The sequence below is a fragment of the Phlebotomus papatasi genome, chromosome 1 (assembly GCF_024763615.1).
Source record: "Phlebotomus papatasi isolate M1 chromosome 1, Ppap_2.1, whole genome shotgun sequence".
In the NCBI taxonomy this organism is placed as follows: domain Eukaryota; kingdom Metazoa; phylum Arthropoda; class Insecta; order Diptera; family Psychodidae; genus Phlebotomus; species Phlebotomus papatasi.
This window is the reverse complement of record NC_077222.1, coordinates 71493601-71510023: the sequence shown is the minus strand read 5'-3', so window position 1 is coordinate 71510023 and position 16423 is coordinate 71493601. Positions and strand designations below refer to the sequence as shown.

The window sequence follows — 16423 nt, the reverse complement described above, 5'->3', positions numbered from 1 at the left end:
CATAAGATCACACAGTGTAGATAGAAATTTCCCCCGTATGACAATGCAGACATCATCAGCGTAACCTTGTGTATAAAAGTTCGCTGAGTTAAGTTGCACTAGCAAGCTATCAACCACCATGGACCATAGAAGGGGAGACAGTACACCTCCCTGAGGGCAGCCGCTGCTCACAGCTGCCGACAGTTGTGCGCCGTGTACCTCCGCTTCCACAATGCGGTTTCCAACTAAACTAGTGGTAAATTTTTCTAGGGTTTGACCTAGTTTAAACTCTCTCATCGCTCGTGCCAGAACCGTAGAGTTGACCTTATCGAAAGCTCCCTCAATGTCCAGGAAAGCAACGAGAGCAATTTCTTTGTCGCTAAGCGATTTTTCGATACGGCTTACCAATTGATGGAGAGCCGATTCTGTTGACTTTCCTCTTTGATAGGCATGTTGCATAGGACTTAACGGATTCTTCACAAGAATCCGACTCCTAATATACCTATCACAGAGTTTCTCCAGGGTTTTTAGCAAGAACGATGTCAGACTAATAGGTCTGAAGGACTTAGGGTCCTCGTAATTGCTTTTACCTGGTTTTGGAATAAATACTACTCGCGCTCGCCTCCAAGTATGCGGTACATACCCGATGGCAAGACACGCCCTAAAAAGGTTTACAAGCGACACGGTAATGGTCTCCGCAGCCTGCTGGAGCAAAGCCGGAAAAATACCATCCGTACCTGCTGTCTTGTATGGTGAAAAGCTGCTGATTGCCCATGTGACACTTTCATATGTGACAATCTCTGAAGCCTTTCCCCAATCACGTTGGTTCCCCGAATATAGCTCAGGTCGTATAGGTGCACTTTCCGTACTATCAATCTGACAGTTCGGAAAGTGTGTTTCAAGCAACAGACGCGTGACTTGATCCGCAGAATCTGTGTGGATTCCGCTGGGTGCTCTCAACACGCCTAGCCGTTCTGAGGGATCCTTGGATAGAAGCTTCTTAATCCTGGCCGCTTCTTTCACAGCCATGATTTGTCCACAAAATTCTCTCCAATTCTCCCTTTTCCATTTTCTCAATGCTTTTTTGTATTCCCTTTTACGAGCGGCCGCTTCTTCCCAGTCGCGATCCAGCATCGTATTTTGGGCTCTGTTAACAGATTTTCTTGTTCTCTGTTTTAATAGGCAGAGTTCCCTAGGCAAAGGTTTGCCTTTATTGTTATTTAAATTTGTTGAGAGTGGACAGGCCTTTTCGTACGCCGAGAGCAAAGCCGAATTCAGTTTTTCAACCGAGTCTTCAATGCTTACAGCGTCCCTAGGCAATTGCCCATCTCCTCGCCAGTCCTCAGAAAGGGACTGATTAAATACTAACCAGTTCGTTTTCCGAGGATTGCGGAATGATTTCGGACTGTTGGTCGGGGCCGAAATGTCGAAATAAATCCTCCTATGATCAGACATAGTCAGACAATCCGACACGTGCCAACCAGTAGTTAGCTCAGCCGCGAGTCTCGTACCGAGTGTAATGTCAATGACCTCTTTCCTACGTCTGTCAACATAAGTGGGATTGTCACCAACATTTATAATTTCGAGTTGATTCGTGCAGATAAATCCCAAGAGAGACTCCCCACGTGCATTGACGCCAGTGCTACCCCATGCTATGTGATGAGCATTAGCATCAGCCCCCACGAGAAGCTCCCATGAGTTCCTCTCACACGCCGCAACCAGATCCGCTAACTCCCGAGACGGAGGCGGGTCAGTTGCGTCGTATGGCAAATAGGCCGAGGCTAAGACCAGCTCCCGTCTTCCAAGAGCAGTCTCTACCTAATTAATTAATTAAATAATTAAAAGGTTAATGACTTTTTGAAACACTCTTCTTAAACAATTTTCAACTTCAAGATGGTTTTGAGGTGATTTATAGACAAATTTAATTCGACAATAATTTTATATGCACCAGACAAATTTGCGAAAAGGAATATAAGGCAGAGCTCTTTCTCGGAAGTTCGAGCAGCTCGCAAAGCCTCAGATGCTTTGCCACCCCTTTTTTATTATGTTGAAGATATTTAAAGATGTATTTTATTGTGATTATATGTGTGAATATTATAATTTTTTTATCATTCTCTGTATTTTAGCTTAAAACTAATCTAAAGCTTTTTATTTTTTGAAATATTTTTAAAATTGAACCACTCACAATTTATTTTGTAAAATAAATTCTGATTTTTAAATTGTTTATTGGAAATTTTTATTTAAATATTAACATCATAGTCTTTCACAGATTATAGGGTAAAAATAGATCTAGGGTAAGATAGGGTAATTCGGAATCATATGTCTATTTTAAAATTTTGAGATTTTCCCACTGTTTCAAATGGTCAAAACGAAAAAGAAAACCACGATGAGGTGCAAAACTTTACATTTGAGAGTACTTCTTTGCTGTTTTCGCCTTTTGCCATCTAAAACTGTTAGGAAATCTCAAAGTTCCAAATTAGACATGTTTCCGAATTACCCCATCTTATGTCCTAGAAAACTTACGACTTAGCCGAGAGGCGGCTTAGTGGAAAATTACGGAAATGTAGTTTTACTATTTTTCAAATATAATTACGCTAAGCCGTCTCTCAGCTAATCCTCAAGTCTGTCAAAGGCCTTACCCTATATAATGGATTTTTGCAAGATTTCTTTTCATCATTTCTGATTGTGTACTAAAAGACCCTCCTGATCAGTACTATGTGTAGATTGTCTGGAAGAGATTTCGGCCACATTGTTAGTGACAATAATACTTTTCCTATTAAGTGACTTGCAGATGAGTCTGACAGACATTAAGGCAGAAAAAAAGAATAAGTCAAGAAAATTCATCTCAATAGATTGTTATTGATGATCATGCTGTGGTCAATGATCATCAATAGTGTTCTGATGGTGAAAAGAAAAAAAAATAAGAAAATTCTTGTGTCTCTCAATATTTTCTTTCCTTTTGTATCTCCATTTGCTCTCTTTCTCTATACGTTGTGGTTTGAGATGGGACACTGTGGGTCGTTGCACTTTTCATCTGTTGGAGAGTGTTCTTGGGCTTTCTATACGGCAATGAAGCTGAGATGGGAGGTATATGTGAATGAGGTGCTTCAAACAAGAATTCAACAATCTGATGGATGATTTTTCTTCCATCTCGCAGAGCCACGAAAGATCCGTGAAAGAGTCCAGAAATTGCGCCAGAGATTTTCTGTTATAATTTTATTGGGGTGTGAGTTGTAGAACCGCTAATTGTTAGTGAAGCTGGCTTCTTCGAGAACTTGCGATGTGATTTCTAAAAATTAACAGATTTACGCAGCAATGGGTTTAGATCTTAAATGTATTGAAAAAGAATTTTGTATCGATCTCTCTGTTTTTGGCGACTCATATACCAAATATATTCTCTTTTGATATTCCTCCGGAATTCGACTTGTTGGAATTGCGTGAGATTGATTTTTTTTTTGGTATCTCCCAAGCCAAATCTCGTGGGGGATTTCCAGAATGATTTTTGAATAATGGTTTTTTTTTCATCCAAAATCTTTCCAGCCGGTGAACTTGGCAATGCCGTTCAAGATGCCTTCGTCATTGCTGTGGAACAACAGGCCAGGGAGCGTCTGCAGCGATTGTCAGCCCTCAAGAGGATCACTCCTGTTGACATGTCACAACTATCAATCAAGGTGAGTGCCAGGGCAATTGGATTGTACTCTATTCTAGCAATTTAGGGTGTGTTTGACTGGGATTCTAAGCGGGGGGTGGTGAAAAAGAAATGAAGCTAATCGATTGACGACGAGCACCAATTAATATTCCATTCAGTGTGGACAAAGATTTTGGGCGCCAAAGAAAACGTTGAAGATAGTATAAGTTGCGTAATATGACCATGAAATTCTCGCTTTTCTTATTCACATATCACGAAATATTTTGTGCAAAACGCACATTAATGCCGGTATTTTATATAGAAAAGAATTTTGGAATTTTTGTGTCTTGCGTCTCTCATGTGATTTTTTTCCAATACACTTAAGTTGAAAGAGAAATTTTTTTTTAAATGCAAATTGACTTGGATAATGCTTACATTTGAACATTATTCTTTTTTCTGACTATGCAGATCTCTGTTTGGAGAAACATATATTTCTTTCCAATGCCTGGTCTTTAGAAAAAAAATTTACTTTACCTCAAATTACAGAACTAAAAAGATGGAGAGAAAAGAAAGATGTGAAGATGTTCTTAGAGGGAATTTGCTGTAAGATAATTCCAACAATGTTTTGAGTCTGGAACACTCTGTCTAGACATTCCATAAGTGGTTATTTACATTGATTCTTGTCTTTGCCATTATTCTGGTATTATTGTGATTTTTGTGTTCTGTGACATGTGCATATTCAACACAACTTATAAAATCTGCGTGCATAATTTATGACTTTTTTGTAGCCTTTCCACAAATCTCTGAACAATATGCTGTATGAAAACAGAAGATTTTGTTTCTTTTTTTATAGGAAATTCCAAACATACTATACTAAGAGATGTAGTCTAAAATTATTTTTTCTGACATTTTCTACATTCCTGACCTCAAAATGTAAGGAATGTGTGCAATATATGAAGATAAAGTTGATTGAAAAGGTTCATATTCCAGGATATTTAGTCAAAATTGAGCGTTTAAAGTCTACCCTATTATTAAAAATTTGAGGGCACAAATTTTGGCATTTAAACCTTCATTATTAAACTTATGAACTTTTATTCGAATTAATTGCTTTCCGCATATACTTCTTCTATTACACAAATTTTTATATTAGGGTAAAGTGGTACAAGTTGGACAGTCAGTGGTACAATTTGGACAGGGCTTTTTGTCTTGATAAATTTAGTACTTCATTTTTATTTGTATATATTTATTCCTTTAGTTTTATAATTTGGTTCCTTGTGCTTAAAAAGAAATTTTGTACTGTATTTATCAAGAAAAAAGCCATGTCCAACTTGTACCGGCGAATTTTCCAACTTGTAACACTAATTCCAAATTATATCACTTTACCCTAGCTTTATACAGAATTCGCTTTCAATAAAAAGTTTTCCTTGTGCGAAATTCTGTAAAGTTAAAATTCAAATAAAATTATATAATTTCAGTTCATTACGTATGAATCCTACACATAGAGTTTATTCAAATTTAGTTACATGCCATTAAGAGACAAATAACGAAAAACGAATTTGATAAAATTCATCATAATAGTTTTTTTTTATTTGTATGGAAATTTTACAAATGGAATTTCATGTATAACTCTCAAACAAGAATAACTTTGAAGTATAAAGTGTTATGTAGTAACAAATCACTGATTTTTTTTAAATTTCATAATGACTTTTCTCACTATTTAAGAAAAACTACAAAATTATTGAGATTTTTTTTTTAGTTTTTCGATTCCTTAATGTTTCCTATCTAGGTATAGAGAATAGAGATCGAACGGTTAAAGGCACCAACTTTGAGTCTTCATTTTCTTTACAATCTCATATTACTTCTAAAGATACATATTTTATTCCTTTTATTCAAAACGAGCATAATAGTAAATATTCAATCAATTTTGATTTTTATATAAATATTCTAACCTTTCAGCATCTCCCAAGAGTTCAGATTTTGCCAAAACCTTAGAATTTCGAAGTTTCATTAAAAATTTCATTGCAGGCTTTGTCCGTTTTTTATTTCTAATTTTGCGAGTAATCAAATTTAATATTGAGATAATAAATAAAAATTCTTTTTTTGGCAGCAATTCGTATATCGATTGCACAGAAATAAATTATACAAAATTACTTAATTTTCGTTCTTTTGCAATTCAGTTTTTATATATAATATTTCAAATTAGCATAAATTTCTCTAAATAAATTTATATAATTTTTTTCAATTTCAAATTTATCATGCATAAAATTTGAATTATGACTAAGTCAAATAAATTGTAAAATTTTAATTTCTCAAAAAAAACGCTTTTGAATTTCTCTGTGTTGAAGCACATGGGAATATTTCTTTTATTATTATTTTTATAATAATTCTTAAAAAAAATATTTTTAATATCAGATCTTTTTATTTAATTTTTAAATAAAAACTAAATTTTCACATTAATTTTATTAATAACGGCCACAATTCCGACATAAATATCAAGATAAAAAAAAATCAAGTTGTTAAATATTTACAAGATCAACATTTCATATTCTGATTATATAGATTTATGGAACTTAAAATACAATATCTTAGAATCAAGATTATAAGATTTTCCGCCCTTAACGAAATGTCAATTCTGGCAAATATCTGTATTTATCTGATGGATTTGTTGAAATTTCGTCATATAAATTAGGAAAATTAGTTATATGTCGTATTAAGTAATATATGAGAGGCAATTATCGTGAATACAGAAGTGCAAACAAAACTTGTGGCTTGTGATAAGCAGAGAAATGTGATTCTTTTGCAGATATTCTCAGGGAGTTGTACATCGATGCATTTAGAAAAGTGTGCAATTTCGATAAAATTACAAGATCAAACAGAACATTTATTTTCGATAGTAATATTCTTATTGACCATCTGTTATACATAGAAATATTCCTCATGAAAAACGATTTGACATCTTGAAATCTTGAAAAATTGGTTCCAGAATGGAAAATCTTGAAATCCACACAGTTCGTGTCATGAATTTTAAGATTTCAAGGCATTTGATCGATTTGACATCTTGATCTTGCCTTTTTGATTTTAGAATACTAAAATCTTAAAATTTTCTTGATTTTAGTCTCAGAATTGAGGTCCATATTGCCTTTTCTGTAACCATAACACCAAAAAATACTAGAACACCAAGTCAAAATTGTGAAAAAGTCAACAAATGAATTATTTTGTACATCATTTACCTAGACGATAGAATATGATACCTTTTTTTAGTTTAATTCGAAAAATTGCGGTAGTTAGAGGAAAAATCCACAGAAACGAGGATTCTAATTATTTTTTCTTGAAAACGTTCTTTAAAAAATGGCAATGTAATATGTGTAGTAAAATATTAAATTTGATCAGAAAAAAGTCAAATTTATTAAGTTCTCATTTTGAAACTTTAAAAGCAGTAAAATTTTCATGCAAATTCTGACAAAGAGAAAATAACGTTTTTTTTTACATTTTCATTATGGAAATTTTCAAATTCGTTCAATGATTAAAAAAAGTTTAATGTATTGGAAATTCTTTCTAAATAAAATTACATATAAAAGAGTTACTTGAAAAAGTTGTACAGTACATGTAACAATTTAATGAAAATCCGTCCAGATGCTAATTCGAAATTCGATGAGATTAGTATGAATTGCTTGATTGTCCACCGCATTCGCCTAACTTGATTTCCAGCGGGTTCTCTCTATTCCGAAATATGAAACAATTCTTTTGAGAAAAGCATATTTTGCAGAACATTCAGGAATGTGCTTCTGCCATTGAATAGAAATATTAGAGAGTCATAGAATCAAGTTGAATATAAGCAAAGAGACGCTAGAGGAAAGCGCACTACCTTTGGTCGACTCAAGCTTCGGACAACTCAATTTTTTTCTAATTTCTCAATGGATTTTAATCTACGGTTTTTTCTGAAAATTTAAGACATGTGACTAGCTATTAAAATATAATATTATACCGGGTCAAATTTATTAAAAACATATTGAAAAAATGAATTATTTAAAGCTTGAGTCGCCTGAAGGTAACGTATCCTTAAGTTTTCTTGGCATTTTTTTGCTCAGAAAAATTTTATTTGGTTTGTAGAGAAAAAATGTACAATTTTTGAAATGACATCAATTCATGTTAGTATAGTAGGGTAAGGGCTCATAATTTTGACCAGTCTGCTTATAAGCATCGATGTTCCAAGTTTAAAGTGCGATATTTTCGATACTAATTAACTTTTTTTGTTACTCCTTTTCAGAAGGATTGTTTAGAAACTTGGCAAGCTATTTATCGTCTTATTTTTACTTAAATTAGTTTTATTACGTTTAAAAATGAACTGATATGTAGAGGTGAATTTGTCTCTTATTTTGGACAACTTGGTTATTAATTTGGACAACTTGTCTGTAAATTTGGACAGCTAATCTGCCTCAACAGGATGCCCATTGTTCTTCATTTCATGAACCAATCTTACCAAGTCCTCTTCCTGTTCATGTAAGGGAAACGAAGAATGTCACAAGAAGCCCGGAAACTTTCCATATCATTCATTAAAGTGAGTTGACTTCGGTACTCTAAGTACGTGCGGATTCACTCATTCCCTGGCCTTTCCGGGAGCCTTTCAAGGCTTTTATTGCTACATCTCTTTCGTAGAGATGATGCTCCTGTGTTTCTCTAGACATTTGTCCAACCTAGTCATCACAAAAGCTAAAACTTCACGAAATTTCGTGAAAAAAACACCTGTCCAAAATTAGGAGTATCACCGCACTGGTAAATGTCTTAAAAAATTTCCCATTTTTCACATGAAAAACGTAATTCACAAGGCAAATCTTTGCCAGATTTGTCAAGAGAAATGGCATCCAAATATAGTACTTCTAGGAATCCTGGCAGTATCACTCCTATGAGTGTTTAAAAGTGTATAGTACAGATTTATGTTATTTATGTATTTATTTTTATGTAAGTGATTGCGAGTTAGTGACAATGTTCGACCATGTAGGTTTTCGGTCATGATAGGCCAAGAGCCTGAGACCTGAATTAGAGAGGGATGGGTGGGGATATAGAAAAAAAAAAACAAGGCAAATCTCACTTCAGGTCAAATGTACAAAGCACCACTAACGTGAATCAACACAATTTTCAATGAATATTCAATAATATCACTCAAAAAAAAGCGAAGAAACATTGTTAGTACTTCACCACAGCTAAATAAGAGTGAAGTAAACACGAAGTTCTGTCATTTCTCGTAAGCAATTGCTCACACTGAATTTTCAACAAAGCAATTTCAACTCAATTAATATTCAAAATTTAACGTATTTAGTGTTAAAATCTTCCAAAAAGAACAAATATTTAGATAGAATTCATTATTCATCAAATATTGGATTAAAATATTGGATTTATTTTTAGTGTCCAATTTTATCCTCAAAGTGTCCAAAATAAGAAACTGGGCAAAATTATGAGGGGAAGATTTTTAGGCTTCTAACACACTCTGGCTTCTAACACTTTATATTTTTCCCATGTTTATTTAAAGAATCTGACCTAGTGTCAATATTACTTTATTAGCTAATCTTAAGTCACATGTTTCCTGAAAAGAATTAGGGCAAAATCATCAAAGGTATAAGGGAAAAATATATAGTATTCGAAGTTAGAGTGTGCCCGAAGCCTTAAAGCCTTCCCCTTAAACATTTTATTTTGCATTTTTCTTTTCAAGTTTAAGCAATATAAAGAAAACGTGATAAACCACCCATTTCCATTGCACTTGAAAATCACGATGAAAAGAAAAAAAAATATGTTAAGTAACTTTTCTCATTGTAATCTAATTGACTCTCTCATGATCATGATGTTTATTGGTCTCGTACACAAGAGGAAAGGCACTGAATAGAATTTGAATAACAAAAATTCTCAGTGATTCTACACACCTAAGAAAATTACAATAAATTTGCCATTATTTGAATATATGTACATAATATATGAAGAAGGTGAATTTTGCGTCAAGGCGTTTCAACTGAAGTTATGCTTAAGGAATCCTGGGAGGGGTTGAGGACAGAAATCAGGAGACAGTTGAATTCCAACTAAGAAAAACCAAGAACAATATAATGTAAATATGTTTGCGAATTGGTTGGATGTGGAACTGGAAAAAACTCGTGGAAGAAATTTATTGTGATTTTCTTGAGGGCTTTCTTGTTTTTCTTTGAGATAATCATAGAAGTGCAATGGCAAACAGCAAAAATCAAATCAGTGAATAAGTTTTTTTTTTTTTTTTTTGAAAACTGATACTTGGGAATTTATCGTTTAGTGTTTTTCCCCACCCTTTATTCTGTGCATATTGTGCTGAGAGAGAATATGAGACGTTGTTGAGGTTGAATTACATATTTTGAACTTGAGGAGATGACGAAGAAAAAAAAACGGGGAATCATGAGTGAAGAAAAAAAGAATGACAATAGTGAAAAGTATCACTGCAATTTGAGTGACTATTTTCAATCAATTAACAAATTGAGTATGTCAATTAATTGCATTTCTTTTCTATACTCTTTTTTTCTCACTCTCAATCCCATTCATGATGGTTGATGCAGCTAAATCAACAGACAAAGGGAGCCGCAGCGCACGATTTGAGTTTCTTGAAGGAAGCATCTCCCATTTATGTGACTTCATTTACTGGCAATCACGTGACTGGTACCACAACAACGACAGTGACTACCGTTGCCAATTGCATAACTGGGACCAACAACATATTGCCAAATCAACCGCCACCATTGAACAATAATCAACCATCGATTGGTGGAAAAGCGGCTAGCGGAGGTGGTGGCATTTCCATTGAAACCACTGCGCAAATAAATCACCATCCAGTGAATCACACGAGCAGTCAGATTGGTGTTCAGCCACCATCAGCATTGACAAGTAATGTGCAGCAGCAACAAGTGACGACTTCTTCAACGAACAATCAACAATTCATAAATAATAATCCTAATATAACACTTAATAACAATAATAGCAATAATTGTGGTGCTGGAAACACAACCTTTAGTAGTTTTTATGGAAGTAGTACTAGTGAAATTCTAGCCAACGGCCACGGACCAAGGCGTGAGGTGAGTTGAAAATCTCAGTTAACTTATAGACTATGCACAATTGATTTTATTTGATAAACATTATTTCTTTGGAAATTGCATTTAGAACACTTTATTGCAGTTCAATTTTATTCTCGTAACAGTTTTGCTAAACGAATACAAATTGTATTTCCTTCGAACTTCGAACTAATAGGCTATGCGGGCTACGCACAATTTATTTTGTTTTGTCAACATGTTTGTGAATAAGTGAAATAAAACCAAGTTGAGATTTCCCTTTACCACGGTAATTTTTCTTGATTTTGAACTTGAGAACTGGCTATCTAAAAATATGCAAATGCTTTTTATCACTGAATTTCCTAGTTTTTTAACCAAAATTTGCAGTTTCATACACAAAACTGCTTCACACTCATTCCCAGAAATATACCCGGAATTATATTTTGTTAATCCCCATATAACTATGAAATAAATGTTAACAAAACAGAAATAATTGTATGCATACGTACCGCTTTTTGAAGAAAATTGGCAGCAATCCTGTAAGGTAGAAACGTCAAAATTTTGTTAAAAATGAAATTTTTGACGAAAATTGGTTCAAATATGTAGAGGCCTTTATGAGTACACTGAGAAAAAAAGAGGGTGCGATTAACATGTTTTCCTCAGAAATTTAACATTTTTATGTGTAAAAATATATCAACATTTTTAATGTTAATTTTACACCTTTTTAAGGATAAAAGTAACATGAAAAAGGGTAACTTTAACACCTAATACACCTAAAAAGGGTAATATTTACACCGATTTTGGATCAATACTGCAGGGTAAAATTAACATTTCCGGAATGTTATTTTACCCTGCAGTATTGATCCGAAATCGGTGTAAATATTAGGCTTTTTAGGTGTATAAGGTGTTAAAATGACCCTTTTTCATGTTAATTTTACCCTTAAAAGGGTGTAAAATTAACATTAAAAATGTTGATATATTTTTACATCTAAGAAGTGTTATAATTATGAGGAAAAAAGTTAATCATATCCCCATTTTTTCTCAGTGTAGTGTTATTTCTCCTATACTATTTTTAAGCATTTGCAGTTTAAGATTCCAATGTTATTCTTGCTGGTCAAATTATATTTTTACTAATAATCCTTAGCATTGTAAGGAATTTAGTATAATTTAGTTTAGATTTAGAATAATATTGAAAAAAGTTTTAATTTTGCAAATAAATGTTTGGCAATTAAGTTTCAAATAAGGGCACTTGCCAGTAGTGGTTATCTATAGTCAAATTGATAACCATCGTGAAAAAACATTTCCACTTCATTGACTTTTGATGAAAATGAGTGCATAAAGAATTGAATTTAAAAAAACAGTTTCGCAAATATTTGACTATATTAATATTTTAATATCATTTTGCTCATTCATATCTGCAGTTTTGAAAATATGTTTACAAAACAAAAGCAATTGTGTCTACTTCAATACTAACGTAATAATCTACATAGTCTGCAAATTTTCTGATACTTTTCTTTCTTACTTTCATCAGTTAGCGACACTTTCGGAGGGAGATTCTGAGCCACTAAACGAGTTCCTCGAGGCCAATAGCATATCAAAGGGTGATTTACCATTCGTTGGTGGTACTGAAGTTCTTCTCGGTGATCAGAGTCTTCGTCTCGATAGTCGGTAAGTTCCAAAAAAAAAAACCTATATTAATTTTCTTATAAGACTCCTCTCTAATACCAAACCCAAATACCATCTGGGAAAATCCTCCCAAATATTTCATGTGATTTACCCAAAAAATTTTGATGATATTTTTTTTTGTGTGGGAAATTGTTGTCTGGGACATGGACAAAAGTTTCATTCTTTTTCGTCATTTTTGGGACTTTTAATACAACTTCTATCCGGAGAGACAGAAAGATTACAATTTATTATAGGAATATTTTGGTTTTTTGTTGACTCTTCCCTTCCTCTTACTATTGCTTATGCTCCAGGCTTTTTTGTGTCTACCTGTTCATTAGGTATTCCCTATCTCATTTGCTCCTATAGTTCTCAATTTTTTTTGTCATCCTCGTTCTGCACCACTACATTTGAATGTTCCTCCTCTGGATTCTCTTTTTCCACCTCAGTCAACCTATTCTGTGTGCAATGGAAATTATTGAGAGAGAACAAGTGAATGCAGAGCTATTTTTAGGTGTTACACAGGTAGTTGGAGAGTCATTCCTTTCCTTGGACATGCCAGGTATTCAACCATATGTAGAGGAGAGGCAATATTCTGTAGAAAGTGAACATTTTGGTGTTTGTGTGTATAAAAGAGAGAGGATGGGTGGTGTAGCGAATGGATGAATGCATCCAATGCATTTCAAATGAGATGTGAGGATTTTTGATGAATAAACAGGATGATGAGAATACACACCTCTGTGTAGATATCTCTCGCATGAAAGCCTTAAAACACTTTAGGTAATAGCTTTATATCTTTGCTAGTTCTCCCCATAGGATTTTACATGGAATTATTGAATAGTTTTAAATGATTTCATAAATTTCTCTCAATGTTATATATTTCAGTCAGAGAGAACACACATGTTGGTTTTTTTTTTATAATATTTACTGTACCTTGGGGATAGATAACAAATACCTTTTAAACTTGTTGATTTCCTTAGGGGTCCTATATAAATTTAGGGTTACGCAAAAAACATAATTTTGCGCAACTCTTTTTCAAATGACCTAGACAATAAAATTTTCTGTTTTAAGTGATCCAGGTATTTAAGTTTTATCCCAATTTTGATAGGGGCATAAGTAATCCTACATATTCGAAAATAATTATTATAATTACTCGTAATATGATTTTTCAAAAAATTATCGTCGAGAAACTGGCTTTAGGATACTTAGGGAAACCTGGGGCAAAATACATTAAGTTTAAAATTTTTAAATTCCATAACTTTCAAGCTATAAAATTATTACAATTGGATATTTTATTTTACCACAAATGACTTTCATGAAACTCCTTAAATGTTCAAAATTTTAAATTTGTAAAAGATTCCATAAAAAATATTGAAGACAAAATAAAAAAGGGGTAGTAAAGTGTCTCAGACCTTGCGAAGTGCTCGAATTTGTGACTTTAACGCTATGCCTCAAAAGTACTTTTCAAATATTTACCGTTCACTGGTTCTCAACGGATTTGAATTGAATCAACTCATAAAATCACTCAAAAAATCCTCCAAAATAGTTTTAAGAGTTACAAAATAGATTTTCGGACAAGAATTTCTTATCGGTTCATAACTGGTTCACAACCGACTTGGACCGATTTATAAATCATTCAAAACATTACGCAAAATACCTTAGAAGTATAACGTAATTGAATTTCGAATAAAAATTAGTTGTCGGTTGTGATCTGGTTCATACTCAGGATTGAAATCAGCTCAAGCTTGTCAAGAATTCCAAGACCTTTCCAACGATTCAACGATATTTTCGTATATGACCGAAATGTCCGCCTGGGTAATTTCCAAATAAAATATATCTGAAAATGAAAAATAAAAAATCGCATGACGTGTTTTTGAGCAATCCCAAAAAGCTTGGTTTTGGAGGGAGAAGGAAGGGATGGGTGGAAAATGAGGGGCATGCTAATGCTCTCAGGGTCCTCCATAGGAACCAAATCTTTATCTGTAACCGTTTGGCTCTAAACATGGTAACAACTAGGCACACAGACGTTTAGACGAACAAACAGCGTGACGTGAAAAATTCAAAACTTCAGATTTCCAAAATTCTACCAAAATATGACCCCTTGGAGTTGGGGGTAATGACTGACGCACAATAACTTTTGTTTGTAAACATGTTTTTAAAATTTCCCATGAGAATGAACGAGATGACTAGATCTAGATCTCACTCGTTCTCATTGTAATATCAAAAAACATGTTTACAAAACAAAAGTTATTGTGCGTTGGGCATAAGGCGTCAAATTTAGTAACTCAAAACAAAAGTAACTCAGAACAAAATTTAAAAAAAAAAATTGAAAAATTTTGAAAATTCGACCGTTGGTAACTGATTTTCGGGACCATTCCTCAAAAACAGACCTTGCGGTAGGCAGGATATTTTCCAGTAGGTTCATCTGAAATCAAAAAACCAAATATACTGTGTTAGAGGATTAGTTGGACCCCTGGATGAACGAAGGATTTAAAAAAAAAAAACAAAATTTGGATTCTCGCAAAAGCTTTTGTAAAAAAGTATCAATTTTACCCTATTTTTCAACACATTTTGTATTCTAAAAATGGCTCTGCTTAAAGGAAGTACAAATCCTTCGTACAAACACTAGATAATACTTCTCAAAATAAGTATGCAAAATTTCATAAAGATCGCTTCAGTAAACTTTGAGTAATCTTGACTACCGCATTGTAAAACGGTGTTTTGAGAATAACGCGAGTTTTACAACAATAAGCGCGTGAGGCCGGAATGCATAACTAAAACTGCTCTACCTCCGAGTGTTTTACTCCGATTGACTTGAAATTTTTAGAATGTTATACTATAAAATAAAAAAAAAATGATTTTTTGACTTGAGAGACCCATGTAACCCCTTAAGGTTAAAAAAGAATTAATTTCCCTTCAGACAATATTTTATTAAATATGCCGAGAAAAGTGACCCCACTTTTGCTCATTCTGTAGACTTCGAGGAGTAAGATGACCATTCTAGATAAAATATGACAAAAATTTATAATGACGATAATGACATTTACTGAGCACTTTGTGTCCAGTTCGCCTTTTCCGTTTATTTTCGAAACTCATGAAGAGACTTATCGTCAAAAACAGCTTTTGCAAAATGACTTGAAAAGCACATTTCTCGTTACGATAAAAAAATCGTGTGTGACAAAGTAGAGGAATAATTTTTCTATGTCAACTGGATATTTCTTTCACGGAACCTGCAATAAAGCAAATTAAAATGTACCCTATGTCGGTCAATATTTGCTCCAGCAAAGTTAAATAGTCCCAGAAAATCTACTTTTAGAAAATGGCTCGAAAAAGCATTTTCTTTTGAGATAGATAAAATGGCCTTCTGCAAGTTTGTAGAGTACTACATTATGTAAAAAATGTTTTTTTCTGTCCATTTTCTGGCATTTTTTTTTAAGATTTTCCTAGAAATTCATCATCAAACTGGTTTGCACCTGTAATATAGACAAAACTATATTTGTCAGTTTTTATTATTCAAGTGATCATATCTAGAGAGATATGTGAATTTTCGTTTAAAAAGATTTTAAAAATATTTAGGGTAAAAGTGTGCCAAATTTCGGCATAGTTGCATGCAAGCGTCAAAGTCTCAAGTTTGAAATGTAATATTTTAAATTCAAATTGATTTTTTTTATTCTTTCTTCTTAAAGAGTGTTGCTTGGAACCTTGTAAAGAGCTTACCGTCTTTATTTACTCTAAAATCATTCCTAATACATTTTAAAATGAATAAAAATGTGGACATAGCTTTTGGTGCTCTATTTCGGCCACCTTCAATCTCATAGTTCCTTGCTCTTCGGGAATTCTTCCAATATCTTTTTCACGTCATCTCGTTTGTCGAAGCCACATTTTTTGTTATTCTTTTGCATTGTATAATCTCTAGAGTATGTAAAATCTAAAAGTTCATGGAAATTCTAGGAACAGAAAAGGTGGCCGAAATTGCAAGCTGGCCGGAATTTGGCACACTTACCCTACTACTGGAATACAAAACTTTCAAGGATTCTTTTGGGAATAAATAGAGCAGAATTACGTACTGTAATGTCTCATATCGCTTCACTTAAATCCT

The 16423-nt window shown here is 33.4% G+C and overlaps 1 protein-coding gene across 1 annotated transcript in view; it reads left to right on the top strand.

The window, feature by feature from the left end:
• Nucleotides 1–12412, top strand: part of LOC129800405 (uncharacterized protein DDB_G0286447-like) — a 43182-nt gene extending 30770 nt beyond the window's left edge. The window contains exons 4-6 of the mRNA XM_055844757.1: nt 3520–3650; nt 10177–10689; nt 12194–12412. Coding sequence (XP_055700732.1) covers nt 3520–3650; nt 10177–10689; nt 12194–12334 — 785 coding nt within the window. The 3' untranslated portion in view covers nt 12335–12412. The remainder of the gene's footprint in view (nt 1–3519; nt 3651–10176; nt 10690–12193) is intronic.
• Nucleotides 12413–16423: the final 4011 nt, after the last annotated feature.